The following is a 27,779-nucleotide window of genomic DNA, read 5'->3' as shown; positions in this document are numbered from 1 at the left end:
TAATATAAAATTAATGACCATCTTTCTTTAATCAAGTGCCTAAGACCAAAGAGTGGATACTTGTTACTTTTTTTGTTTTGTTAAAAAAATCTTTTTTTTTTAAATGTTTGTTTATTTTTGAGAGAGAAGGTGTGGGGGAGGATCAGAGAGAGAGGGAGACAGAAGATCCCCAAGCAGGCTCTGTGCTGACAGCAGAGTCCGATGTGGGCCTTGAACTCATGGGCGGTGAGATCATGACCTGAGTCAAAGTCAGACGCCTAACCAACTCAGCCACCCAGATGCCCCCTAAAAAAACCTTTTCTTTATTTGGCCATGAAATTTTTTAGATTTTATTAACTATTCAGTTAAATTTGGATGCCTCTTTGCCCAAAGTAAGTATTTTAAGTTAAAAAAATACTCAACAGTATAAAGGAATATTTACACTTTATTTCTTGTGTTTAAACTGTTGAATACTTCAGCCCAGAAAATATTCATTATATAAGTTTTTGGTGGCGTGAAAATTGAAATATGAAATATTTTATTATTATTATGTTATTAACTTTATTAACGTCTGCAAGGATATTTGAATGCAGCATATAGGAATGTTAACCTTTGCCTTTGTTGATACCATTAACCCATTATTTGAATGGACTAAATCTTTCTAAGAATTGGAAGTACTGCATTCTAGAAGAGTATTTTCTGGTGATATGGAGCTAAAGGTTGCTGTTACTGGTATTTCATTTATACAGATTTCTGCTTATAAAGTTTTGCAACTGTTTCAAGTTACAAAACAATATTAGGTAAGACTGGGTTAATTTTGGCTTTAAAAAGTCAGTTTATCTTGTAAGAAAATAGTGTTGCAAGAAGAACAGACAACAAATTTTTCAAGTTCACATTTCTACATTTAGTTTTCTTCAAAACCCTTGTGCCAACTTCTTTTAATTATCAAGATATTGTAGTACTTGTTTTATAGTTGAGACACAGAAATAATATTAGCTAATGTTCAATCTTCCTGTGTATCAGGTACTGTGCTAAATGTTTTATATAATAACGTTATAAAGTAAGGAGTAGTATTATCTTCATTTTACACTTGAGGAAACCCTTAGGTAGTTTAGGAACTTTTCTAGGGATACCTCACTGGTAAATGGAAGAGAGCCAGAATTCAAATTGTTTCATGTCTGACTGTAGAGGTTGAAGTCTTATCTGCTATGTGATATATTCTTTCTACAAATGTAGTTTTGTTATTCTGCAGATAAAATAGCTTTTGAGGATTTATAATTGTTTTTTTTTAATCATTTTAATATAGTTTTGATCACCCTTCTGGTTATTAAGCTGTTTTTTCCCTTTTTTTTTTCCTTTTTCATTTAAGAAACTTCTGCAGCACCCAGAACTGAGTAATAGTCAACTTCTGGCGGATTTTCTCTCCCCCAATGGCGGGGAAACACAATTTCTTGATAAGATACTACCAGATGTAAATCTTGGTAAGTCAGTTTAAAGAGTCATGTATGAGAGGATAAACTGAGAGGTGCCTGGGTGGCTCAGTCAGTTAAGTGTTTGACTGTTGATTTCGGTTCAGGTCATGATCTCACGGTTCATGAATTTGAGCCCTGCATCAGGCTCCATGCTGGCAGTGTGAAGCCTGCTTGGGATTGTCTCTTTCTCCCTCTCTCTCTGTCCCTTCCCCATGGGTGTGCTCTGTCTCTGTCTCTCAAAATAAATAAACATACTTAAAAATTTTTAAGAAGTGGATAAACTGAAATAATCAGCATTTTCAGATTAATGAAGGAAGAGTAGTTTATATAGTGAAACCATGTATCAAATTCTAATAGACTTATTATACACTGTTAGTAGGAATATAAATTGGAAACTAATTGGGAAAACAGTTTGGTATAGAACTGAATGACCCAGTAGTTCCTCTCTGAGATATATACTCTAGAGAATCTTATATTCATATTAAAGAATGTTCATAGCATTATTGTTTATAACCAGTCACTAAAACTGGAAATAATACAAAGTTCATCACCAATAGAGTAGACAGATAAATTGTGGTAGATTCATAAAATGAATACCTATAACGTGTAGCTATTTGCAACAACGTTGTTAATCTTAAAAACGTGATGATGAATGACAAGCAAGACACAGAATATATGCAGCATGGTTTGTTTTACATAAAGTTCAGTATAGACCACAGAGATAAAGGCAGGAAAAATTTGGATTGTTAAAGATAATAATGGAGGTAGGGGCACCTGGGCACCTGAGTAGCTCAGTTGGTTAAGTGTCTGACTCTTAATCTGGGCTCAGGTCATGATCTCATGGTTTGTGAGTTCAAGCCCCACATCAGGCTCTGTGCTGACAGTGCAGGTACTGCTTGGGGATCTCTCTCCCCGTCTCTCCCAGCCCCTCCTCAGCTCTCTCTCTCAAAATAAATAAATAAACATTAAAAAAAAAAGAGATAATAATGGAGTAAAGCAATATTTCTAAATATATTTTATATAATATAATCTGAAGTATATATAGAAGTAAATAAATGAATTAAATGTTGCAAGTGGGCATTTGGCTTTCATCTGTATCTCTTCAAATTAGTACATTCGGTCAGAGCCAAAATACTTAGTATTTGTATGTGGAGGTTTTCTTATCAGGGGAAAATGGGAGAACGTTTCATATTTGGTTATATATGATGTTTAGAAGACAGAATTGGGTAGACTTGATTGCCAACTAGGATTGACTAAAGAAGAAGAAATGATCAGAGATGTGATCCAGATTTTCTATTTAAACATTTGGATGGATGCTGTTACTTGCTGAGATAAGGAATAAATTAAGGGTAGTTCTGAACCTGTTGAGTTTATAGAATCCAGTGAGAGGTTTTGTAAGGTAGGAGAGGCCAGGAGACAGGCAAGCAGTAGAGATTTGAGTGTTACATGAAGTCAGATTGAGCACATAATTTGACTCAGGAAGAGCATGTAGAAGAGACAGAGAAGCAAAGAGAATAAAGCTCGTCATTTAAGGAACTTGGAGAAGTCTAAGAGAGGAGTAGTTAATGGGGGTAGAAAGGAGAAATAGTCTGGTGGGAGAGGGTTAGGTGGTTTTCGTGTCATAAAATAATCTACATTTTATTTTATTTATTTTTATTCTTAAATATTTATTTTTGAGAGGGAGAGCACAAGCAGGGGAGGGGCAGAGAGAGGAGGACAGAGGATCCCAAGTGGGTTCTGCGCTAACAGCAGCGAGCCTGATGTGGGGCTTGAACTCAAAAACCATGAGATCATGACCTGAGCCAAAGTCAGACACTCACCCAACTGAGCCACCCAGGTGCTCCCAACAATCTCCATTTTAATTTCTTATTAATATGTGTTCTGCTATTGCCATAAGCCTACTTTTTTCTAACTTGAACTGAAAGAAATTTAAGTCACATTTATCAATTTTGACTAAGTTTTAAAGGCATTTCTAATGTTTGAGAAAATCTCAAGGTGTTTGATATTTTAAAATAAGGGAACCTGGAGATAAGATCAAGAAGAGATTTTGGCAAACAGGATTAGAATATGTATTCTTAACCTAAAATTCAGATTATAAACTAACCAATTTAAAAATTTTTTTTTTCAACGTTTTTATTTATTTTTTTGGGACAGAGAGAGACAGCATGAACGGGGGAGGGGCAGAGAGAGAGGGAGACGCAGAATCGGAAACAGGCTCCAGGCTCTGAGCCATCAGCCCAGAGCCTGACGCGGGGCTTGAACTCACAGACCGTGAGATCGTGACCTGGCTGAAGTCGGACGCTCAACCGACTGCGCCACCCAGGCGCCCCTAAACTAACCAATTTAAATGTTGTAGCAATTCTTAAAATTTTTTTGACTTTTGTATACTTTTAGATATCTTTATATATTCATCATTGTTTAAAATCTTTTGAAAACATTTCTTATGGAAAATTTCAAATATACACAAAAGTAGAGAATTTTGTATAATAAACTTCTCACTCTATTGCAACAGTTATCAACACTTGCCTTGTTCAGTCCTTCCCGCACCGCCCCCCCCCCCCCAACACTACTGGATTATTTTAAAGTAAATCCCCACAGGTTCCTGAGCCCCGCATCTGGCTCCCTGCTGTCATCACAGAGCCCACTTCGGATCCTCTGTCCCCTTGTCTCTCTGTCCCTCCCCCTCTTGCTCACGCACGTGTGTGTGTGTGTGTGTGTGTGTGTGTGTGCTCTCTCAAAATAAACATTAAAAAAAAAGAATACCATATTTATTGTAAATTTCTGTTGAGTGTGAAATAGTAAGTTATATTTTTTATTGTTTTACTTTTTTTACTTGGCTTTTGAGTATTTAAAATTACCTAGTGAAAAAAAAATTACCTAGTGAAGTATTCATGTGAGCAATTTTGCAGTATATTATGCTTTCATAAAATTAATATTTACTTTTAATTGCAGGTAAAATTATAAAGTCTGTTCCTGGAAAACTAATGAAAGAGGTGAATAACTGATTTACGTATATTCTGTAACATGATAGTTATAACCGTATTTAAATATCAGTGAATTTTAATGCATTATATGATTATTAAAAATCATAATCTTGATTTTTTATTTTCATACCATGATTTCTATGTCACAACAGAAAGGCCAGCATTTGGAACCTTTCATCATGAATTTCATTAATTCTTGTGAATCTCCAAAGCCTAAACCAAGTAAACCGGAACTGACCATTCTCAGCCCTACTTCAGAAAACAACAAGAAGGTACTGCATATTTATTGTTTGACAGAGTCATAAGGTTTGAAGTTACCCTACTTGGAACAGCTTTTCCATTGTAGGCAGAATCATGTGTTAATGAAATGAATGAGACTTATTTCCTTTATATGGAAATCAGTTGTACAGTGTAAGGAGGGTATTTTATGTAGTTGCTTGCATCTTTGCTTTTAACAGGTAAATTTTTCTTTATATAATTGCATTTGCAAATTTCTAACATTTACGTATTTGGGGGATTTTTTATTTTAAGTTTATTCTTTATTTTGAGAAAGGGAGAAAGAGAGTGAGGAAGGGACAGAGAGGGAGGGAGAGAGAGGATCCCAAGCAGGCTCCACACCATCAGTGCAAAGCCTAATATGGGGCTTAAGCGTATGAAGCATGAGATCATGACCTGAGCTGAAGTCCAGTGCTTAACCAACAGAGCCACCCAGGCACCCCTTGGGGGATTTTTTAAGGTGGTTTTCTTAGGTTGTAAATCACCAACTTCTAATACTCATGAAGTAAATTGATACAATGTAGTCATGTTGATTTGATGCTTATTTTATCTAATCTTAGTGGCTTATATAATATTTAATCCATTAAGCAAGTATTTTAACCTGTGCCAACACTGGAATATAAAGATATATTTCCTGTCCACAGGAAGCTCAGTTTAGTGCCAGAATAGTGCTCAGCATGAGGAGCTATGTGAGCTCAAAGGATAGCCTTCCCCCTTTACCCCCAAAACTCACTTTTTTGTTATTACTATAAAAGGTGTCTTTAATATTTTTTTCACTTTATCACTTTCATTTGATAAATACAGTTAATTTTTATGTGTTGATTTTTTTAAATTCAGTAACTTTGCTAGACTTGTACTAATTTTAGTAATATATCTATTAATTCTTTAATACACATTATCTGCAAATGTTAGTTTTGTTTCATTCATGGCTAGGACCTGTTGTACAAAGAGAATCATTTCAGTATTTCACCATTAAATAGTGTATAGTGTAGCTTTTTTCATAGATATTCTTTATAAGGTTAAAGAAGTTTGCACCATCTTTATGGGTGGAGTTGGTCTATACTGGAATGAATTATGCTTGCAAACCAAGGTTTTTACTGTAATTTTTCTGTCTTATTCTATCCTTGCCATTTTTTTTAAAAAATTTATTTATCTTGAGAGAAAGAGCACAAGCAGGGGAGCAGCAGACAGAGAGGGAGGGAGAGAGGATCTCAAGCAGGTTCCACGTTCAGTACAGAGCCGGATGCAGGACTTGAACTCACAAACCATGAGATTATGACCTGGGCTGAAATCAAGAGTCGGACACTTAACTGACTGAGCCAATCCTTGTCAGGTTTTGGTATTAAAGTTATATTAACCTTTTTCTGTTTGCTGGTAAAATTATAATTGGAATTATTAGTTCTTTAAATAATTTATATGATTGGTTGTTAAAGTCCTCCAAGCCTCAAGTTTTGTTTATAGGAAGGTTTTCTTTAAAAACCAATTTTGGGACGCTTAGGTGGCTGAGTCGAGTGTCCAACTTTGGCTCAGGTCATGATCTCGTGGTTTGTGAGTTCGAGTCCTGAGTTGAGCTCTCTACTGTCAGCTCGGAGTCAGAGCAGAACCTACTTCAGATTCTCTGTCCCCTCTCGCCCTGCACCTTCCCTGCTCATTCTCTCTCAAAAATAAATAAACATTAAAACAAACAATTTCTTTAGTGATTATAGTATTCTTCAGATTTGTTTTGTGAGTCCGTTTTGATAGGTTATATTTTTCTTTAAAAAAAATTTTTTTTTAACGTTTATTTATTTTTGAGATAGAGACAGAGCATGAACAGGGGAGGGGCAGAGAGAGAGGGAGACACAGAATCTGAAACCGGCTCCAGCCTCTGAGCTGTCAGCACAGAGCCCGACGCGGGGCTCGAACTCACAGACCGTGAAATCGTGACCTGAGCCGAAGCCGGCCGCTTAACTGACTGAGCCACCCAGGCGCCCCGATAGGTTATATTTTTCAACGCATTTTTTATTCAATCTAAATTTGAAAATTTTTTGTCCTGAAGTTGTCAATAATGTCCTTTTAATTTTTTCTAACATCTGTAGTTATATCCCCTTTTATTTTTTATATTATTTGTGTCATTTTCTTTTTTACTTTTTTGATCAATCTTGCCAAAGATTTTGTCCTTTTAATCTCTTGGCTTTGTTGATCTTTTCTAGCATACTTTTAGTTCCTTTATTTCTGCTGTTTCATTATTATTATTATCAAGAATAGACTTTTTTTGCATAGTTGGGAGTAAGTAGGGCTGAGATTTCATTGCATTTCATCATTTTTACTATAAGAAGTTTTTTTCATCTTTTTTTTTCACATTTTCAGACTATGACTGTTACTGTCAAACTTTGGTTAGAGCTCAATGTTCACCTCTAAACACCCTTTAATTAACTAGTGAATTATAATCTTTAAGTCATGTTAGTTTTAAAATTAGCTGTCATTAATATATTTACACATCTTTATATGTTTATTTGCTCATTTTGGTATAAAAAAGCAAAGGGGTTCTTCCTATGGGTAATTATCTGTTTTGTCTTAAATGAATGGAGACTTTTGTGTACTACTTTGGGGAGAATGTATTTTTTAATTCAATTTTGGATATAAATGTGGAATTTTGGAGACAGAGCTTAACCTATCTAATGCTCTGTTTTGATTAAAAAAGGTTTAAATGCCTGTGTTCTGTTGTCACTTTAGCCTTAGTGTTTGTTTATTAGCAGGTGTAATAAACTATGCATCTCTTTACTATTTCAATTTTTACTTCAGCTTTTCAGTGATCTATTTAAGAATAATGCAAACCGTGCTGAGAATACAGAAAGAAAGCAAAATCAGAATTATTTTATGGAGATGATGACTGTAGAAGGAGTCTATGATTACCTGATGTATGTAGGTAAGGTCTGTCTGGTTATATTAAAACCTATTTTTCATTCATGTGTCCTGTATCTTCTGTGATACAAATTAATGCTCTTCACTATTGCCCCATTGTAACTTCTTTTTAAATTAAAGATATTTCTTTTATTAGAATTTGATACAAATGGTCCTGAACATATTAAAGTTACTAGTGTTTACAAATAAAATATTACCATTTTTGTGTTTTCACACTGGAGAATGTTTGAAATACCTGTTTATCTTAACAAAATATTCTATATGATCCCTCTCAGGACGGGTGGTTTTCCAAGTTCCTGACTGGCTTCATCATCTCTTAATGGGAACTCGAATCCTGTTTAAAAATACCTTGGAAATGTATACTGACTACTATCTTCATTGTAAACTAGAACAACTATTTCAGGAGCACCGTTTGGTCTCACTTATAACACTTCTCAGAGGTATTTTCTCATGTGTTTGTTTCAGGTCTTGTGTACTGTTGTGTCTTGTTTTTCATTGGTTTATTGGTATTTCTGCTATGAAGAAGTACTTCGTGTATAATAGGTGAAAATATTTCTTTTTGTTTCATTTTAGATGCTGTATTCTGTGAAAACACTGAACCTCGTTCTCTCCAAGATAAGCAAAAACGAGCAAAACAGACTTTTGAAGAAATGATGAATTACATTCCAGGTGTAATATCTAAGTAGTAAATACAGATTAGCACCCCTTTGAGATCACGGTGTATAGTAATTATTGAGGCCAATTTTTATTTTGAGTTTTCATTTTAGTAATAGTTACTAAGGACAAAGTAAAATTAACTCATTAGTTAAATAAAATTTGGTTTTTATGATATAAGCACAATGAAATTTAAGACAGGCTTTTTCTACTTATGCAACAGCCAGATTTTTTTTTAGCAACAACTTATAATCAGACTGATCAAAGTGATCTGTTTGTGGGACAGTTGGAATCCTGCTGCCCACTCTACAATGAGAAGAGCTTCACTCGTGTTTATGAGTAAAAGGTCAGAATTCATTCATTCATTTCAAATTTATTGAGCTCTTCCCACATGTCAGGCACTATGCAGAGTGCAAGGGATATAAAAAGTGTACTTGAGTAGTTCAGTCTAGTGGCCAGACAGACATACAGATAAAACATACATATGATAAGAGTCACAGAGTGTGTCTCAGAGGAGGAGAATGATCATTTCTCCTGTAAAGGAGGTAAGCTTGGACCACAAGGTAAATAAATAGTAGTAACCTGTTACAGAGATGGGAAATACAAGGAAAAGATGCAAGGAGTCAAAGCAGAGGATACTTAGTTTAGAATATTTTGAGTGTGAAGTTCCTATACAGTATTCAGGAAGACATGTCTAGTAAGTAGTGAGATACCCAGGTTTTGAAATTGGATTAATGAACAGTACAGGATAGAGACATAGAGGTTATGTGTAGTGGATAATAATGCCCAGAGAGAAAATACAGAATAAGAACCAAAGAAGCCTTTGGACTGTACCTTTGGACTGTACCTTAGAGAATTCTCATCAATGAAAAATTAGTCTCAGAATAGTCCTGTTGCTCTGTGTGAAGACAGTTAAGTTAAATCCCTGGTCTGAATATAAAAGTGAATAAAAGCTATTCTGGGGTAAGTCTTCTGTAGGTAAATGATGAAATAATTTCTTACCTGTTTTGTAATAGTGACCCTTAGCATTCATGGCTTTAACAGTCTTAGTTTGATATTCAGGGACAACATGGAAAGCCACTGAATGTAATAATTTGTTATTTTGCTGAGGCATGAATTTGAATCACCTCTACTTCAAGACTCCTTTTGGGAAGGAATAATTTAGTAAACTTAGCATGTCTTTCTGTTGTCCTCTACCCCTCAATCTTACTTAGGATTTCTGAAGGATCTGAAAGGATCACTTATTTTTGTCCATTATGGTTCACACATATTAATTGGGAAGTTCTGTATAGTATTGGTGAATTAGCAGATTCATAAAGATCCATATTGGGCCACATAATCTTGAAAAGATCAAGGATCTACTATGCTTGTTATAAATTGAATTTGGCCTTTGCCACTTAGGGTTAGATTTATCTCCTAGAAGCAAACATAAGGTGAGAACTTTTTCAAGAACATCATTAAGAGTTTTATTATGTTTGGGGGGGAAAGGACACATATTTTGGCATTTGGTTTACTTGATAATTTTACTTTTTGCCTTGGGGAAAAGGTTTAGTTGAGGTTTTTAGTAAGGACTGACTCTTTGGTAATAGAAGTGATACATGACATCTGTGCAGTCAAACATGAATCAGAACTTTTTAGATCCTAAATTAGTATTTAAACATTTCCCAAAAAGGTTGTTCTGTAAGATGGTTAATAATAATTATGCAAAAAGTACAAAATAAAGTGGTCATATTCATTGAGGAAAGTCTATATTAAACAGTTAACTTTTTTTCCTGATACTAAGATATTCAAACATTATGAAAAAATATATAGTAAAAAGTAGAAGCCATCTCCCCAATGTGCATAAGTAGCCATGTACTCAGCTTGGTGTTAATCATCACAAATATTTTTCTGTGCATTTCTATACATGTGTATACAAATGCATATGCATAATTTTGGGATTTTATTTGTTTTATCTGAATGGAATAACACAGTGTGTATTACTTTACAACTGTCTTTTATCGCTTAATAGTGTAAATAGTATGACAGTATAAATAGTATAAATTTTTTTACTGCAACACTCCTCAGCACTTGCAGTATACTTGGTGCATTGTGAATCTCCAGAAGGAGGATATATGGTTCTGAGTTTCTTGACCATAGAAGTGTTTTTTCCAGGAGGCTCTTGCAAGAACACTGGTTTAGGAAATGCTGATTTACAGTTTTTGTGTAATATCTGGGAAACAGAGTGAAGATTTTGCTTTATGGTCCACTAAATGATGAGTCACTTTGTAATATGAAATGTTTCACATTTGGCTTTCTTGTTTAGATCTGATAGTCAAGTGTATTGGTGAAGAAGCCAAGTATGAAAGCATCAGACTTCTATTTGATGGCTTACAACAGCCAGTTCTCAATAAACAGGTAAAAATCATTAAAGGAGGTTGACTAGTGTTGGCTAGGTTTTGTGAACGACACACAGTAGGATTCTGGTATGTTATTGTGAAGTGACACTCTCAAGGTGGTGCACTTCAAACATTCGGACAGAAAAAAAATGTTTCATCTTTGTTACTCTTTTTTGCTGACTACTTTTTAATTTTTTTAATTAAGTTTTCTATTTTAATTCCAGTATAATTAACATATAGTGTCATATTAGTTTCAAGTATATAATGTGATTTAACCAGTCTATATATTACTCAGTCCTCATCAGGATAAGTGTACTCTTTCTTAGTCCCCTTCCCCTATAGCACCCATTTCCCCTTGCCTTGTGGTAACCATCAGTTTGTTCTCTAGTTTACTTTTTTTTCTTTATAACATAAGTAGTTTTGACTTAAAATAAACATAGATTCATTGTAGAAAATTCGGAATTTATACAAAATTCATGAAATAAAGTAAAATTTTAAAAATTAAGAATTCCATCATTCAGATTACATTAGAATAACCACAGTTAACACTACATATATAGTGCAGTATGTACATATTTTGTTGAGATCCTAATAAGTTAAAATTTTGTATCCTGCTTCCTTCTTCAAAATTTTGTTATGTATAAAATAGTTAAGATAAAATGAATTATGCAGCATAATAATAAAATGTCCACATGTATATTTAAGTTCTGCTCCCTGCTTTCTCATTTAGACATAACCACAGTCCTGAATTTTGTGTTTATCATTTTTATGGTTTTTTGTCTAATGCCTTAAAAAAATTTTTTTTGGTGCTTTAGCTGACTTATGTTTTATTGGACATTGTGATACAAGAACTATTTCCAGAGCTCAATAAGGTAACTGAAAAGCAGCAGTTTTATTCTTTGTTTTTGATGGTATGCTGACATTTATTTTAATAAGGGACACAAAAATTAAGGAAACCCTTGTTACTATGATCCTTTTAAAAATGAACAACCTTAACAAATGACTCTTTATATTTTCTTTTTTCAACATGCTTAAACATAGAGTCAGTTTTGGGTGGACAGGAAAGGAATAGCCTGTGTTTTGACTTCCCTGCTTCCTAATTACAAGCAGATAGGAATGTTATATACCCTGTAGTCTTTCCAGAGAAAGGTATGAATTTAAATGCTAGCACTAGAATGGGCCAAACTCTTCAGGCTGTTATCTGTCTGTGACACTGAATGCTGTGTAAGTCAGTCTTGAGTGTTTTTGAGGTGGTTGAACTTATATGAACCCAAGAGTACAAAATGAATTGGAATTAGAGCATGGCAAAATGTCTCTCTCTCTCTCTCTGTCTTAGGTTAGAATTTTAATACACTGAAATTGTTATTAGGCACTTCACAAATGAACGCTGTTTTATTGTCTTCTATTAAATAGATTTATTTTTACTTTAGGTACAAAAAGAAGTTACCTCTGTGACGTCCTGGATGTAAACATTTGGATTTGAGATACAATGACCAGATAGATAACAAATTTCTGCTTTGCTAATTAATGTAGTATATATGTACTTTTTTCTTTTACTTTTGTATATTCTTGTATATATCATGTAATCCAGTGTCTGAATTTTTGATTTTTTTTGTTTTAATAAAGACTAACACAAACTTAATAATGATTAAAAGTGATTGGGTTTCATAGTCTTTCATTTTACACCTGTTACCAAAATTTTATTAGAATATATGTCATTTGCTGTTGCCATTTTTTAAAATGTTTTATTTATTTATTTTGAGAGAGAGAGGGCATGTGAGTGCCAGCGGGACAGAGAGAGAGAGAGAGAGAGAGAGAGAGAGAGAATCCCAAGCTGACAATGTGGAGACTGACCTTAAGAACTGTGAGATCACAATCAGAGCCAAAATCAAGAGTCGGATGCTTAACTGACTGAGCCACCCAGGTACCCCTACTATTGCCATTTTTTAAAGAGGTAGGGCAAACAGATAGGACCAATAATCTTTGTATTGTATCACTTTGAAAATAATTATATGTTTAGTGTGGAGAAATTGTAGTAAGATCTGATTTGCTTTCTTATTTAGAGTTAATACATTTTAGTAGATGTATCTTTTCTTTTTTTTTGCCCCTATTTTCTACACAGGTAACTGTGTGTTTATAAAGAAGACATCCTTTATGAGTTTTTCTTAAGAAACAAAGCACTTTTCCTTACTCTTGCTGGATTGACAGGTTATTGCCCTTTTTAAGTGTGAAAACTGACTACAAACAGATATTTCTGATTGTGTGGTTGCGGCTATATTTTACTGAATGAATGTAGCTATATTCCAAAATCTTATATAACAATTTAGTCAAGTAGATTTTTGGATTATATTGTCTATTATCTCTCCAAAAGGAAAATACAGAATTAATTGTATTTCTTGAGGGAAGTTATTTTTTTTTTAATTTTTAAAATGTTTATTTAATTTTGAGAGAGAGTGAGTGATGAGTGGGGGACAGGCAGAGAGATGGAGATAGAGAATCTGAAGCAGGCTTCAGGCTCTGAGCTGTCAGCACAGAGCCCGATGTGGGGCTTGAATTCACGAAATGTGAGATCATGACCTGAGCCGAAGTCCGTGCTGAACCAACCAAGCCACCCAGGCGCCCTAATTAAAATTTTTTTTTTAATGTTTATTTTTGAGAGGGAGACTGAGCAAAAGAGGGGGAGGGGCAGTAGGAGAGGGAGATAGTGAATCAAGAGCAGGCTCCAGGCTCTGGTCTGACAGCACAGAGTCAGACACGGGGCTCAAGCCCATGAAATGTGAGATTATGGCCTGAGCCAAAGTCAGATGCTTAACCAACTGAACCACCCAGGCTCCCCTTGAGGAAAGTTAAATTAAAAGATTAGACTCAGTGTTCGGAATTCTACTTATAGTTCCCTCCCATGCTATACTTTTCTGCTTAAAACAAGTTTGTCTTTCAAGATCGAGCATTTTGTGTTTGCTAATCGGTCGTAGCATTCATTCAGGCTATATTTATTGAGTTTCAACTATGTATTAGATACTAAGCTGGGTAATAGGGAACTCTAAATATAATTTGGAAATCTAACCTGTTTAATACTGTTTACTTATTTTTTTTCCAAAAAAAGTGGTTATTAGGTGTTGGAATTTTTTTAATGTTTATTTATTTTTGAGAGAGAGTACATGCATGAGTGAGGGAAGGGCTGAGAGAGGGAGACAGAGGATCCGCAGTAGGTTCCACACTGACAATAGAGTCTGATGTGGGGCCCGAACTTACGGAGCCACGAGGTCATGACCTGAACTGAAGTTGGATGCTTAACCAACTGAGCCACTCAGGTGTCCTGGTGTTGTAAATTTTTTAAAAAGTGTTTATTTATTTTGAGAGAGAGAGAGAGCATGTTCATGCATGTGAATGGGGGAGAGGCAGAGAGAGAATCCCAAGCAGGCTCCTTGCTGTCAGCACAGAGCCTGACCTGGGGCTTGATTTCACAGTTTGTGAGATCGTGACCTGAGCTGAAATCAAGAGTTGGACGCTTAACCCAGTGAGCCACCCAGGCACCCCAGTTTTATTATATTTTTAATTGTTTCAAGATTCTAGTATATGTATGAGTTTCTGTGAGTTGGTACTTTAATACAAAGCCTTAAACATTTACTGATTTCTCAGGGACAGATGGAAAGTTAATCAGGTTAACTCTTCACATTTGAATCCATAGCATTTTAAGCACTGTTATTTAAAATGTCATGGTGGGGGCGCCTGGGTGGCGCAGTCGGTTGAGCGTCCGACTTCAGCCAGGTCACGATCTCACGGTCCGTGAGTTCGAGCCCCGCATCGGGCTCTGGGCTGATGGCTCAGAGCCTGGAGCCTGTTTCCGATTCTGTGTCTCCCTCTCTCTCTGCCCCTCCCCCGTTCATGCTCTGTCTCTCTCTGTCTCAGAGATGAATAAACGTTAAAAAAAAAATTAAAAAAAAAAAAAATAAAAAAAAAAATAAAATGTCATGGTGAGCTGGAAAAAATATTTCACAGCCCTTTTTATCCCATTCTCACCTACTCTCCTATAAATCATCATATTCTCTTTATTTAGGTGAGAAAAATGTTCTTAGGAGTGTATCATTCTGCTTGGGCTTCTATAACAAAATACCACAGACTGCGTGGCTCTAACAACAAATTTATTTCTCATAGTTCTGGAGGCTAGAATCCAAGGTAGGTTTCATTGTGAGGCCTCTTCCTTTGGCTTGCACATAGCTGCCTTCTCACATGTGCTCCTGACCTCTCTGTGTACCTTTGTGGGAGGACAGAAGGAAAGAGCTTGCTTTCTCTCTCTCTCTCTCTCTCTCTCTCTCTCTCTCTCTATCCTTATAAGGGCATCAGTCCAGTTGGTTAGGGTCCCACTCTTATGACCTCATTTAACCTTAATTACTTCCTAAAAGCCCCATCTCCAAAGACAGTCACAAGGTGGTTTTGGGCTTCAACATACGAATTTTAGGAAGGCACAGTTCCATCCATAGCAGTGGCTGAGCTCTATTTAAAGAAAATGTGTATAAAAATCTACACATACAAAATTAATTATTCATATTATCAAAGGAAAAGGAACCAGATGCAATCTGTTGGCAAGGCATTTTATATTCACTATCACGTTTTATCATCCATCATAGTAACTGTGAGATGGTATTATTCCTATATTATAGGTAAGGATATTGAAGCCAGAGAGAGTAGTGAAGTTAGAATTCAAACTTTGATTTGTCTCTCATCTTGTCCTTGTTAGTGTTGCCCCATAAAAAAGAGCTTTTATTTCCAAAAGTAGTCACTCTTTGGATCCTTTTAAAAAGTATGTTCCCCAGTCGTTTCATATATTTTACTTTGTACATTCCTTCCAATCTTTATGTGTGTTCTCTTGTGCATGAGCTTCACATTTTGAAATGTGTTTAATAGAAACAACTATCAGTGTTTCTGGTTGAGGGGATAAAATGAAATTAAATAGATGGGAAGACATTTTCAGATATTTAAAGGACATTAAAATTGTGTTTTAAGTATAATTAGTTATAGATATCAGAAGATCCTGAGAAATGATTGAAAGCAACCACTTAAATGATCATTTTTGACTTAGTAAAAACCATTTGATTTTATTGTAGAAATATAAATAGAAATCTAATTTGCTTCTGTTTTTAGCAGGGTGTGTAATGATATATACACAAATTGTAATTTCAGATATAGTCAACATTGGAATAAAAATGATTGACTAAATGAATGAATGAGCAAATGAATAGTTCTTGCCAGTTCATTATACTTCTGTGTCAAGGAGTATGCTGTCTGTAACGTACCCAGTTATCTCTTTGGCAGTGCTGGATACACAGAGAAGAAATCTTTAACCTGAGGCCCATGAGCTCCAGTGAAAACTAGTTTTGTTTTGTTTTTTTTTTAATTTCACTTTTGTTAATTTGATATTTATGATTTTTTTTTTCATATCAAACACTCTGTAGTGGATGTATTTGTATTCCAATGACACCCTATTTACATAAAGCAGTGGCAGGCAGGATTTGGCTCTCAGGCTGCAGTTTGCTAATCCCTGATGTTGAAGAACAAAACAAGGGAGAAAAAGGAATACTGTTAGAAAAGTTATAATTACCTTCATATTAAGGAACAAGGGAATTAAATTTTTGGAGAAAGGCAGCAGTCCTTAGGGGTAACTTAATTGGTCTTTTGGTTGCAGAGAGGTTAAAGAAGAGACAAACACTCTGCGTAATGAAAAGGGTGTCTTCTGTAGGTAGAGAAATCTTAATTGTCTGTATTCTCTGGAGGGGTGAGACCAGAGAAAAGGACTCTGTGTGTGGCTTTTGGACTGAGTGAGGAGGAGGGTGGCAGAAAGGTACAAGGGAAGGAATTATACACAGTTCATTCAGTTTATTCGTGTGTAGTGCACACTCACCCATGTGCCAGGCAGTTTTAGATAAGCTAGGGATATTATTTGTGCATTTAGAAGCCTACATTCAAACTCCAAGAGACAGCCAATAAGATAAATAAGGAAATTATAGTATCTTAGAAAATAAGTGCTCAGAAGAAACATTTTGAACTAAGGAGGGGAATATGGGGGAGGGTTGCAGTTTTAAATGGCGGGGTCTGGGACCTTGGAAAAGACTTGAAGGAAGTGAGAAATCAGGTAATGCAGATATGTAGGAGTCCATGTTCCAAGTAGAGAAAATAGCACATGCAAAGGTTTGAGTGGGAGAGTGTTTTGTAGGAAGAATAGCACGGAGATCAGTGTGGCCACATCAGGGAGAGTGAAGAGAAATAATGTCAGAGAAATAATGGGAAACCAGATCACAGAGGGCCTTGTAGGCCATTGGGATAATTTATTGTTGCTTTTACTGGGAGTATGGTAAAAAGATTTTGAGCCATTGAGCAACACAGTCTTGCTTAATACTGTAAGACATCACCTTGGCTGCTGAATTGAGAATGTTGGGAACTGACTAGAGTGGAGCAGAAGTGGAGACCAACTCATTTAGGAGGCTGCTGAAGCAATTCAGAAGTGGCAGTGATTTGAAGCAAGGTAGTACTTGTGAAGGGTGTTGTGTGCCTGTGTGTGTGTGTGTGTGTGTGTGTGTGTGTGTGTGTTGGGAAGCAAGATTTACCCAGGGACATAATGTGAGTTTGAGAAAACGGGAGCCACCAAGGATGACTCCCCTGTGTCCCCTGAAAAGATGGTGGGGCTTGGGCCCTTATCCCCATTTCCTGTGAATGTGACCTTATTTGGAAATAGTGGTTTTTTTTAGGTGACTAAAATTAAGTCATTACAGTGGGCCTAATACAGTATGACTTTGTTCTTATAAATAGGGGAAATTTGGACATAGAGACAGACATACAGAGGGAAAAGGATGTAAAAACAGAGGGAAAATACCAGCTATAAGGCAAGGAATGCCTGATGCTACCAGAAGCTAGGAGAGGCTTGGAGTAGATTCTTCACGACAGTCTTCAGAAGGAAACAACCTTGCCAACTTGATCTCAGGCTTCTGACCTCCAGAAGGGTGAGACTATAAATTTTTGTTGTTTAAGCCATCCAGTTTATGTCAATTTATTACAGCAGGCCCAGATAACTAATCAGGAAACTTTCCTAATTTTGGGAAGTGTAGCCATGGATCTATCCATGGACCACAGACTCCTCAAGGGAGCAACTTTTCCTAATGGGCAACTGTTGGCAGTCTCAACTTTCTTCTAAGAAACCCTGCTTATTCTTTGTTAGAAACTGCTGAAGGCAGTTCTGGCACCAAATGGATTTAACGGATCCATTTGATCAAGACAGAACAATTGGTTTATTTATCAGTATGCCTGAAGAAGATTCTTAGATGCACAGCCAGTTCAGACAAATTAGTTAAATCCCCAACATTGTCCAACTTGGGCATTTATTTTTAGTAAACAACTACAAGCCTCAAAACAATTTCTACATTAGATTCTGTATATGAAAGCCAGAAAATATAAGAGTATTATTTAAAATATCCTTTATTTACTGTTTTCTCTTATCTAAAAATTGCATGCATTTTTCTTCTTGTTGTTTTGGCTGAAAAGGGGGCTAGGGAAGGTTATCAAATGGCAAGGGACTTATGATCAAGAGAAATGATACCAGTGATAAACCATCAAAAGTTTTCCTTCAGTTGTATTGTCACAGGTTATAATGTTTGCTTGAGAGAAGAAATAACTACCAAAGACAAGGAGCATATCTTCAGTTTTATTGCACAATTGAATCTACAGCTGTAAAGTGTTTGAGGTCATTTCTTAAACCACTGCACAATATATGCACATATATTTAGAAAACTTACAAAAATGTTCTTTAAAAATTTGTGCTCTAATAGGATTCATTGTATTTTACTGGCCAAGCATAAAATATACTCCAAATGCACCTTTCTCTAATTTTCCTCTTCCAATCCTATTGACATTTGCTTATAGCTAATCTGTATATGCATAGAACTGAGGGCATTATTTTACTGCAGCAGCCTTTTTAAAGATGTTATAAAATTTTTAAAGTATATTTTGTATCAAGAGTACTTAATATTTGTAAACATTAACAAACACTCCCTCTCCAAACCTCTAGCTGCTGTTTGCTCACCATTTTTTTTTTCATTTATTATTTTTGAGAGAGAGAGAAAAAGCATATACAGGGGAAGGGACAGAGAGAGGGGAGAGAGGATCTAAAGCAGGCTCTGTGCTGACAGCAGGGAGCACGACACGGGGCTCCAACCCATGAACCATAACCTGGACCGAAGCTGGATGCTTAACTGACTAAGCCACCCAGGTGCCCCTGCTCACCATTTTTTAAGGTGAAGGCTCCCATTTCTCACTGAAGTTTATGCAATGCTGAGCAGGCTCACATGGTCTCACGACCACCTTAAGCAAGTATTTGTTCTTTTGGTTATAAATCATTTCATCAGTCTGGGTGTTTTCCTGAACACCCACTCAGGGGCTCACTCCCAGGCAGGAGTTCTCATATTCATACTTGAGCATGACTTAAGAGTGTCCAGATTTGCAGGCAGATCTGACTTCAAACTTATTACGTATAACACTTAAAAATCAATCCTTGTCTCCCCTCTGAGTTTTCCATAACTGGGGTGGGGGATGAGAAGGGACAGAGAGAGAGAGAGACAGAGACTAGGGTAAGTGCTGGCATCTTGCTGGCAAGAACAGGTACAAGTTTAGAATCACACCTTATCTTAAAAGGTTCTCATACCCTCACATTAGAAAGAAGGGTGGAAAGAGCACAGAGGCAGAACTGATGGAATCTCATCAAATTATTCACAGGTAATACTATGTGTCAGGCACTCTTCTGCTACTCCTTCGCAAATATCTCTTTAACAAATCTAAATGCCCTTTAGCTCTTTTTCTTCCATAATGTAAATATGTCCCGGGTGTCCTGTTCTTCCTTTTCCTTTCTCCCTGCCCCTGGACTATTTTTTGCAGGCTCTGGCCTTTCCCATCATCTGCTGCTGCACTGTTTGTTCCCTGACTTGTTAAAGGCACATGGGTGGTACAGGAGAGAATGCTGCCTGTGTTTAGTCCATGAAACTCAATGTAACAACAAGATCTAAAAAGGGAAAAGTTAGAGATATGAAATAAAGCAGAGACTTGTCATCCAGGAGCTTGATGCCATTGACAGTTATGAGCAGAGGAGACCATTAAGTATCTTTCTGAACAGCAACTGGATGTAGTTGAAAGAGTCTGGACTTGAGGTCAGAAGACCTGGGTGCAGGTCTTAGATTTGTCACTTTCAGCTGTATGGCTTTGAACAAGTCAGCTCTTTGTGAGTTTCAGTTTCCCTGTCTGCCAAATGGGAAAAACATTGCCTGCCTTGCCCACCAAAAAAAGTTATAGGCATCAAATAAGATAAAAACTGCCTTGTAAAGGATAGAGTTCTATGTAAACATAAATTGTTTGGTGGATTAAAATGGATATTAAAAAAATGATTTCTGTGGTTTAAAATTGTTAATATAAGTTTTATTAAAATTTGCATATGTAAACTAAAGATGGTTGGCTTTCCCCTCAAAGGGCTCATTTTCATTTTTTCCTGTGTGTTCAGTGACTTGCTGATCCTGAGTAATGATGTCAGTGTCTTCATTTACAAGCCTCCAGCCTCAGCTTCTGGGGGCCAGCAAAGATGGTCTGTGCCATCACCAAGCCAGTTCCTAAAATGCAGACTTGAATCTCACTTGAAAAAAAAAAAAATGCAGTTCCACACATTAATGGCAAGAGGAATTTTTGGCTACTGGTATAAAACAATGCTCACTGCCAAAAAGGAAAGAAATGTTAGAGAAAAGCTTCCACGACAATGACTTCCTGCAGAAAACTTGATCCGACCTTCAACTGCTGGATAAATTACTTTCATTTTTAAGATATATCCAGAAACCACGTTGATATCTTGGTCACCTGGAAAAATATATACATTATTTTAACTACAGAATAAGTAATTACCAATTAAGAGTAAGAGGTGGGAAAACCAACGTATTTCTCTAAAGTCTTTTGTAATTGTAAGAGGGAAGATACTACTTTCATAAGTAAAGATAAAATGTCACAAAAGACAAGAAAAGTGATTACAGGTGCAAAGAATTTGATTGCTTTTTCATGTTCCAGATGTGAAATGTGCCCACTGTTGACTACTAGACAACTGGAGGGAATAGTCATCTCAAAAGGTTGTTGACCTTTAATATTGCTTTTGAACCACTCCAAAACAAGGGCATTAGGGAAACGGTTGAGAGCAATTAGTTGAGACATAAAAGTGGCTTCCTTCTGCTTGCCTGGTCAGAAGTCATTTTTGCATAATTGACAGACAGTGGAGACTTCATTTCCAAAAGAGAGGAGACCTGATAAATACTAATTGCCTATAACTACAATAAACCCATAGGGACCTGACAAAATTTTGTTTTAAAAATACCACTCAACAGATCATATATCTGATAAGCAGTTAATACCCAAAATATATAAAGAACTCCTAGAATTCAAAAGAAAAACAAAATGAAAATCTGATTAAAAAATGAGCAGAGGATCTGAATAGATTTTCCAAAGGAGACCTACAGATGCCCAACAGATACATGAAGAGATACTGAACATCACTAATCATCTGGGAAATGCAAATCAAAACCACAGGGATATCCCTTCTCTGTTTAGAATGGCTATTATCAAAAAGACTAGAAATAACAAGTGTTGGCAAGGATGTGGAAAGTGTACCCTTGTGCACTATTGGTGGGAATGTACTTGATGTAGTCACTATGGGAAACAGTATGGAGGCCCCTCAAAAAATCAAAAATAGAACCATTGTATGATCCAGCAGTTCCACTTTAGAGTATTTGAAGAAAACACACTAATTCAAAAAGTAACATGCGCCCCCATGTTCACTGCAGCATTATTTATAATAGACAAAATAGGGAAAAAACCTAAGTGTCTGTGGTAGATGAATGGATAAAGAAAATGTGATTCCACACAATGGAATACTATTCAGCCATAAAAAGAATGAAATATTGCCTTTTGCGTAACACGGATAGACCTTGAGAGCACTGTGCTAAATGAAATCTATCAGAGAAAGACGAATACCATCTCCTCTCACTTGTATGTGGAATTAAACAACAGCGACAAAACCAAACTTGCATATATAGAGAACAGACTGGTGGTTGCCAGAGGTGGGGGTAGGGGGGTGGGAAAAACGGGTGAAGGGGGTTAAAAATCCAGACTTCCAGTTACAAATAAGTCATAGGGATGTAATGTACAGCATGATGACTAGAGTCCATACTGTATTGCATATTGAAAGTTGCTACAAGGGCAGATCTTAAAAGTTTACCTCACAAGAAAAAAAAATTTGTGACTATGTATGATGTTAACTAGACATTGTGATGATCATTTTGCAATATATACATATATTGAACCATGTACACCTGAAATTAAAACATTGTGTTATATGTCAATTATACCTCCACAAAAAACATACACTAGTATTTTTAAAAAGAACTCTCTGCAGTGGTTCTCATCCCTGCATTAGAATTGCTGGAAGAGTCTTTTCCCCAACACAATTATATTGGAATCTCTTAAAAGCTGGGGACAAAGTATTGATATTTAATTTAAAATGTTCTCCAACTAAGTCTGATACACAGCTAGGGTTGAGAACCCTTAGGGCCAAGGCTTCCTCAGCCTTCTATGTGAGCTCCTCTCTCAAACTTAATCAGTCTGGGTTTAGTCTGCACAGCCCCCAGCCTCTGTCTCATGTGGGACCCAAGAGGACACCTCTGTAAAGCCTGTGCTTCCATCGTCTTTCATGGAATGTACAGAAGTAGCTAGCACCTTTCCTGGCAGGAAGGCTGCCTCCTTTGCCCTGGCTCCGCTCTCCACCCTCCTTGAAACAAGAGGCTGAAACAGCAGGCCCACCACAGGAAAGCTGACGAGGAAGTACCAGAGCTCTTTTCTGGAGATGCAAAGTTGTGCACATGCTTTATAAGCACGCTGGCTTCTGCCCTAGAGAAGAGGAAGGGGTAGTATATTCTATCAATGGATCAATGGACTTCATGCATGTGAAGTGGTTCTTTTTTTTTTTTTTTTTAATGGCCCTGTGCTGGTGGTATCCTCTGGGCCTCTGTGGGACTCAAATCTACCATCAGCCGACTTCCATATGATTTTTAAAAGTGAGGTTGCAGTATAATGACCCTAAATGCTGCCAAAAATACTGAGGTCAGGTGTGGTTGTTCCTTTCAATACTACACCAACCCAATGTGCTAAAAAGGGGGAGGGGAGCACAGCCCATCTACTCCTACCTGACCTATTCACACTAAAAGCTTCAAGAAAGCTTATAGGATTTTCCAGATCCAATCTAAAGTTCTAGAGATGAGGTTTCTCGTTAAGTGCAAAACCCATTGATATTTCACAATTTAAATAGCTGTTTATACATACTTAACAGAATTTTAAAACATTTTGGGCTTGGATGGGTGGTGGCTACGTGTGCCGAAGAGGGGTAGGGCACATATTCTCCAATGCAGTGCTGCTATTTTCCAACAAAGCAGGAGGGAGGCGGCAACAAAGGGGCAGGATCTGATTTCTGGCACTGCAGTCCTGGCATCCTGAGTAGCTTCCCTCTTTGGCCCAGTTTTGTTCTGGAGTACTTTGGAGTAGGGAGAGGAAGAGACACTTGTGCTTACCAGAGTCGTGTCTTAAGGCTTCATCTTTTATCATCCGGAATCCATCTCCACCATTGGCAAGGAAGCTTGGAAGGATAACCTTATATATCTCATCCATTCTGAGAGGCTCATAACTGGGCACTCGACACTGGGTGCAAAGAACATCCAATTTGACCACTCTGTCCCCAGGTTTTCGGGAAAGATCATACACCACATGAATTCCTAGAAAAGAAACGAATCTGTATGTTTTCACTGGATCCAGAGGGAAATTTCTGTTTTCTAAGAGATTTGGCCAAAATATGGAATTGGGGCACTGGGCTTGGTTTTCACTGAGTTTGAGCTTGAGTGAAATTTCAGCAAGAACTGAGGTGACATTGCAGCATTTGGTTAGATTGCATTTGCATTTCTTGGTTAGATTTATCCTTGAGTCTTGGGAGGTCTGAGAACCACTGGGAGGAAAACTGGCTCTGCCTCAGTATGGGCAAGGGGTAACAGTGCAGGGAGAAACCACATCTTTTTAAAATCCTAAATGAGTTGGTCAGCCATTTGGTTCAATGGCTTTGGAAAATGAGAAATAGATGAGAGGTACAGAATATTTGTTCTAATTTTGAAGACTACTAAATGATAATAATTTGGGTTTGGATGACTTTCACAAGACATGTAACTACCCAGCACTGTGATGGAGCACCAAAACCCTGTTGTTCCCCCCAAGTCTCTCCTGGAAAAGTGCAGAATGTGTGGGTTACCCCACAGGCGTTAGGCCATGGCTCCACCACCATCTGCAGCTCCCCCCCTCAATCCAAAGAGTTGGGGGTTCTGTAGAAGGAGGACTTGACAAAGCAATCACACTATCAAGTGAGGCCCAGCATCTACAGTAAAAAAAAAAGGGGGGGGCAAATTATGGTATCAGTATCAAGGTTATAAATTTAACGATTAATTCGTTGGACTGTGGAAGTTATTATTGACAAAAGTGTTTCACATTCACAAGTCCTTGGCAATTTGGGAAGCATTTATTTTCATTCAGTTTTCACTGTGATCCATGAGATAAGCAGGGCAGATGTTTTCAGAACATTCAGAGAGGTTGAAGACCTGTCCCACGTCACAGTGGAACTAGAACCAGGTGTTCTGATGTGTCTGTGTAGTCGGCCGCCCCTCCCAGACATCATCCTTGCTAATACTGATTGGATATTGAATTCTTTTGAACCTCTGCATGGTAGCAGGCAATTATGAATAGAACAGAGAATGGTGGTTTTGGTTTTTTTCTACAAAAGAATACTGAGTGTTTAAACAACTAAGATTTTAATAGAAACTAGACCTCAAGGCCGCTGACCTGCTTAGAGTCTGGAGGACCAGCTCCTATAGTGAGTCTATCTGACATCCAAATCAGGCGTAGCAACTACTGCTCATTGCCAAGGCATTGAGGCGTTGACCCTGACCTAATCTCAGTTGGTCTGGGAGCCCATGACCATTGAGAGACTATGCATTCATGTTGGGTGGGGGGAAAACCTAAACAAATCTGGCAGTGGAGGTCCTGGGGAGTGAGGAACTAAGCCAACCAGCAGGACAAACCCACTTCACTTCAAAGGGTGACTTACCGCCCACCTGCAGGAACTCTCCAGTAGACTGGCCATAGCGGTACACGCTGTGCTCAAAGGCTGCCTTCAGGGTGGAGCCTTTTAATTGGACCAGGTCAAAGGTTCCTCCGAAGGGCAACACAGCAGCCAGGTTCTCCCAGGTAATTGTGCCTGACGGTAGTTGTAGATGGGGTGAGAAGGAAAACAGCTTGAGAATAAGATTACCCCAAGACCAGCTTCCTTTAGGGTTGGTGGAGATGAGGGAGACAAGAGGCTATTGGAAGGCTATTAGTACAGCATCAGCTGTGTGAGTGGTTCCTGACACTCAGGGAGGGAATGGATTCAAGAGGCCTCTGGCCATGCTCTCAACCACTGGGCAAGATGGCAGGTGCTCATAAATGGCTGTGGCTTCAAAGTCACCAGTGCTCTGCCCTGGATCTCTGGCTTATAGCTGGGTCTTCAGTGGGTGTTGAGCATTGCTCAGTTCCTCCAGACAGGCAGTGTGTCCCTGCCACCTGTCCTTGTTTGACAATGAGATGAGCTTGGGGCTTTACACTGAGACTACCTGGTTTGACAGCAGATCAGGGAAGACTGCAAGAGCGGTTTGAATATCTGACTAGTTGGTTTGTTTTACCATGCAAGATCCTGGATATCTGTAAATGCACTAAAAGAATTTAATCCAGTAGGGTGTTGTTGTTTTGTTTTGTTTTGTTTTTGTTTTTTTCCAGCACAGAACATGGACAGTTTGTCCCTTTCTCTTTCCAGGTATCAAGGAGGCGGCTGTTGGTAATCAGCAATAATTAGTATTTGGCTTTGTGTGTCAGAAGTTTAGATCAAGATTGGGTTCCATTCACCCTCGCTCTCCACTCTGTGTGAATACATATGAGAACACACAAGCATGTGTGTGCCCTTCTGCTTAGGCACTGACTTGAGTAGCAGTTAACTGAAACTGGAGAGGCTGACATTGTGGTACATGGCTGACAGGACAGATGAGCTGAGGCCACCCAGGGGCACGGTCAGAGAGAGACCTGAGCTGACACCCTGAGCCTGGGAAGCATACCGTTGTTCCGCTCGTCAATGGGTGACCGAATGCCACCTCCATTTAGAATGCACATGGACACATGGTTCCAGGACACTTCATCCGAGTGTCTAATGTTGTTGTTAATCTGCAACAGTAGCATGAATTTACATTAGTTATTCTAGACCTTCTTCCATAGTATCAGTTTTAGGGATTTGGTTATCTCTACCATGGAAATAAAGCTGCTTCTTCCTGCTCCTGTGTTCCCAGAGATTTCTCAAGTATAGTCAGTCAGAACTAGTTTTATGCTCTGAGAAGCAAAAATAAGAAATAGTGACCAGTCCCGTGTCAGACTCTTAGAAGCAAGTAGCCCTGAGCCCCCTCTCCTAAGACCCTTCTACTCTCAGGCCAGTGGGCATTAGCAAAACTGGCTCTTGTGTCAAGACAGGACCTCCATGCAAATTGGTCCACCATACCTCTCCTTCCCCACCTCTTCCAGGCCCCACACTTGCTCCTGAAGACGTGACCTGAAAACCTTTCCACTCAGGACCTCAAGCCAACAAGATCCCTGGCCTCCATGTCAAATTTCCAAGTTGGCAATTTTGGAGGCACAGAGATGGCCTCCTGAAATGGGAGAATCCGTTTCATTCTTTTCTTTTACAAAAATATGTGTTTAGTTACAAGAAATAAAATGAATATATTCTCATTTGAAAAAAAAATAGCGCAAAAGCAAGTGTTTTCTTCACACTTGCCTCTGCCTCTTAAAAGAGAGGTAAGCACTGCTAACAGCTTGTTTCCTTCCAGACTTTTCTCTAAACATTCCCATACTGGCTACTCTTTAGCTACTTTTTTTTTTTTTCAAAATAGGATTCTTCTTTAATATTATGATTTTTTTAAAGTATAATGTATTGTCAAATTGGCTAACATACAGTGTGTAAAGTGTGCTCCTGGTTTTTGGGGTAGATTCCCATGGTTCATTGTTTACATATAATACCCAGTGCTCATCTCAACAAGTGCCCTCCTCAATGCCCATCACCCATTTTTCCCTCTCCCCCACCCCCCCATCAACCCTCGGATTGTTTACTGTATTAAGAGTCCCTTATGGTTTGCCTTTCTCCCTCCCTGTTTGTAACTTTTTTCCCCCTTCCCTCCCCCCATGGTCTTCTGTTAAGTTTCTCAAGATCCACATATGAGTGAAAACATATGATCTGTCCTCTGACTTATTTCACTCCGCATAATAACTTTCAGTTCCATCCACCTTGCTACAAATGGCATGATTTCATTCTTTCTCATTGCCAAGCAGTATTCCATTATAGATATAAAATACATCTTTATCCATTCATTAGTTGATGGACATTTAGGCTCTTTCCATAATTTGGCTGTTGTTGAAAGTGTGGCTATAAACATTGGGGTACATGTGCCCCTATGAATCAGCACTCCTGTATCCTTTGGATAAATTCCTAGTAGTACTATTGCTGGGTTGTAGGGTAGTTCTATTTTTAATTTTTTGAGGAACCTCCACACTGTTTTCCAGAGCGGCCGCACGAGTGCAACAGTGCAAGAGGGTTCCCGTTTCTCCATATCTTTGCCAGCATCTGTTGTTTCCTGAGTTGTTCATTTTAGCCACTCTGACCAGTGTGAGCTGGTATCTCAGTGTGGTTTTGATTTTTATTTCCCTGATGATGAGTGATATTCAGCATCTTTTCATGTGTCTGTTGGCCATCTCAATGCCTTCTTTGGAAAAGTGTCTATTCATGTCTTCTGCCCATTTCTTCACTGGATCATTTGTTTTTCAGGTGTTGAGTTTGGTAAGTTCTTTATAGATTTTGCATCCTAGCCCTTTATCCGATATGTCATTTGCAAATATCTTTTCCCATTCTGTCAGTTGCCTTTTAGTTTTGTTGATTGTTTCCTTTGCAGTGCAGAAGC

The 27,779-nt window shown here is 37.7% G+C and overlaps 2 protein-coding genes across 12 annotated transcripts in view; one reads left to right on the top strand and one right to left on the bottom strand.

The window, feature by feature from the left end:
• The window catches only part of SNX14 (sorting nexin 14), a 124,443-nt gene that overhangs the window by 65,615 nt on the left and 31,049 nt on the right, over positions 1–27,779 (top strand). For 4 of the 10 annotated variants that reach the window (XM_023254163.2, XM_023254162.2, XM_011282477.4 and 1 more), the window contains 9 exons: positions 1,349–1,460; positions 4,404–4,444; positions 4,588–4,707; positions 7,496–7,619; positions 7,891–8,055; positions 8,189–8,284; positions 10,575–10,666; positions 11,463–11,519; positions 12,078–12,305. In XM_023254163.2, coding sequence (XP_023109931.1) covers positions 1,349–1,460; positions 4,404–4,444; positions 4,588–4,707; positions 7,496–7,619; positions 7,891–8,055; positions 8,189–8,284; positions 10,575–10,666; positions 11,463–11,519; positions 12,078–12,116 — 846 coding nt within the window. In that variant the 3' untranslated portion in view covers positions 12,117–12,305. Of the gene's footprint in view, positions 1–1,348; positions 1,461–4,403; positions 4,445–4,587; positions 4,708–7,495; positions 7,620–7,890; positions 8,056–8,188; positions 8,285–10,574; positions 10,667–11,462; positions 11,520–12,077; positions 12,306–14,704; positions 14,824–17,451; positions 20,129–25,597; positions 26,106–27,779 lie in introns of those variants that run through there. The other 6 variants (XM_023254160.2, XM_045057808.1, XM_019830924.3 and 3 more) reach the window with 3 other exon arrangements.
• The window catches only part of NT5E (5'-nucleotidase ecto), a 48,480-nt gene continuing 39,021 nt past the window's right edge, over positions 18,321–27,779 (bottom strand). Inside the window, exons 6-9 of one of the 2 annotated variants that reach the window (XM_023254164.2) lie at positions 25,893–25,998; positions 24,854–25,003; positions 23,280–23,480; positions 18,321–20,311 (exon numbers count right to left, since the gene is read on the bottom strand). In XM_023254164.2, coding sequence (XP_023109932.1) covers positions 20,289–20,311; positions 23,280–23,480; positions 24,854–25,003; positions 25,893–25,998 — 480 coding nt within the window. In that variant the 3' untranslated portion in view covers positions 18,321–20,288. Of the gene's footprint in view, positions 20,530–23,279; positions 23,481–24,853; positions 25,004–25,892; positions 25,999–27,779 lie in introns of both variants that reach the window. The other variant, XM_011282497.3, reaches the window with a different exon arrangement.

The sequence above is a fragment of the Felis catus genome, chromosome B2, assembly GCF_018350175.1.
Source record: "Felis catus isolate Fca126 chromosome B2, F.catus_Fca126_mat1.0, whole genome shotgun sequence".
NCBI lineage: Eukaryota > Metazoa > Chordata > Mammalia > Carnivora > Felidae > Felis > Felis catus.
Note: the sequence above shows the minus strand (reverse complement) of the source record. Positions and strands in the feature narration are given on the sequence as shown.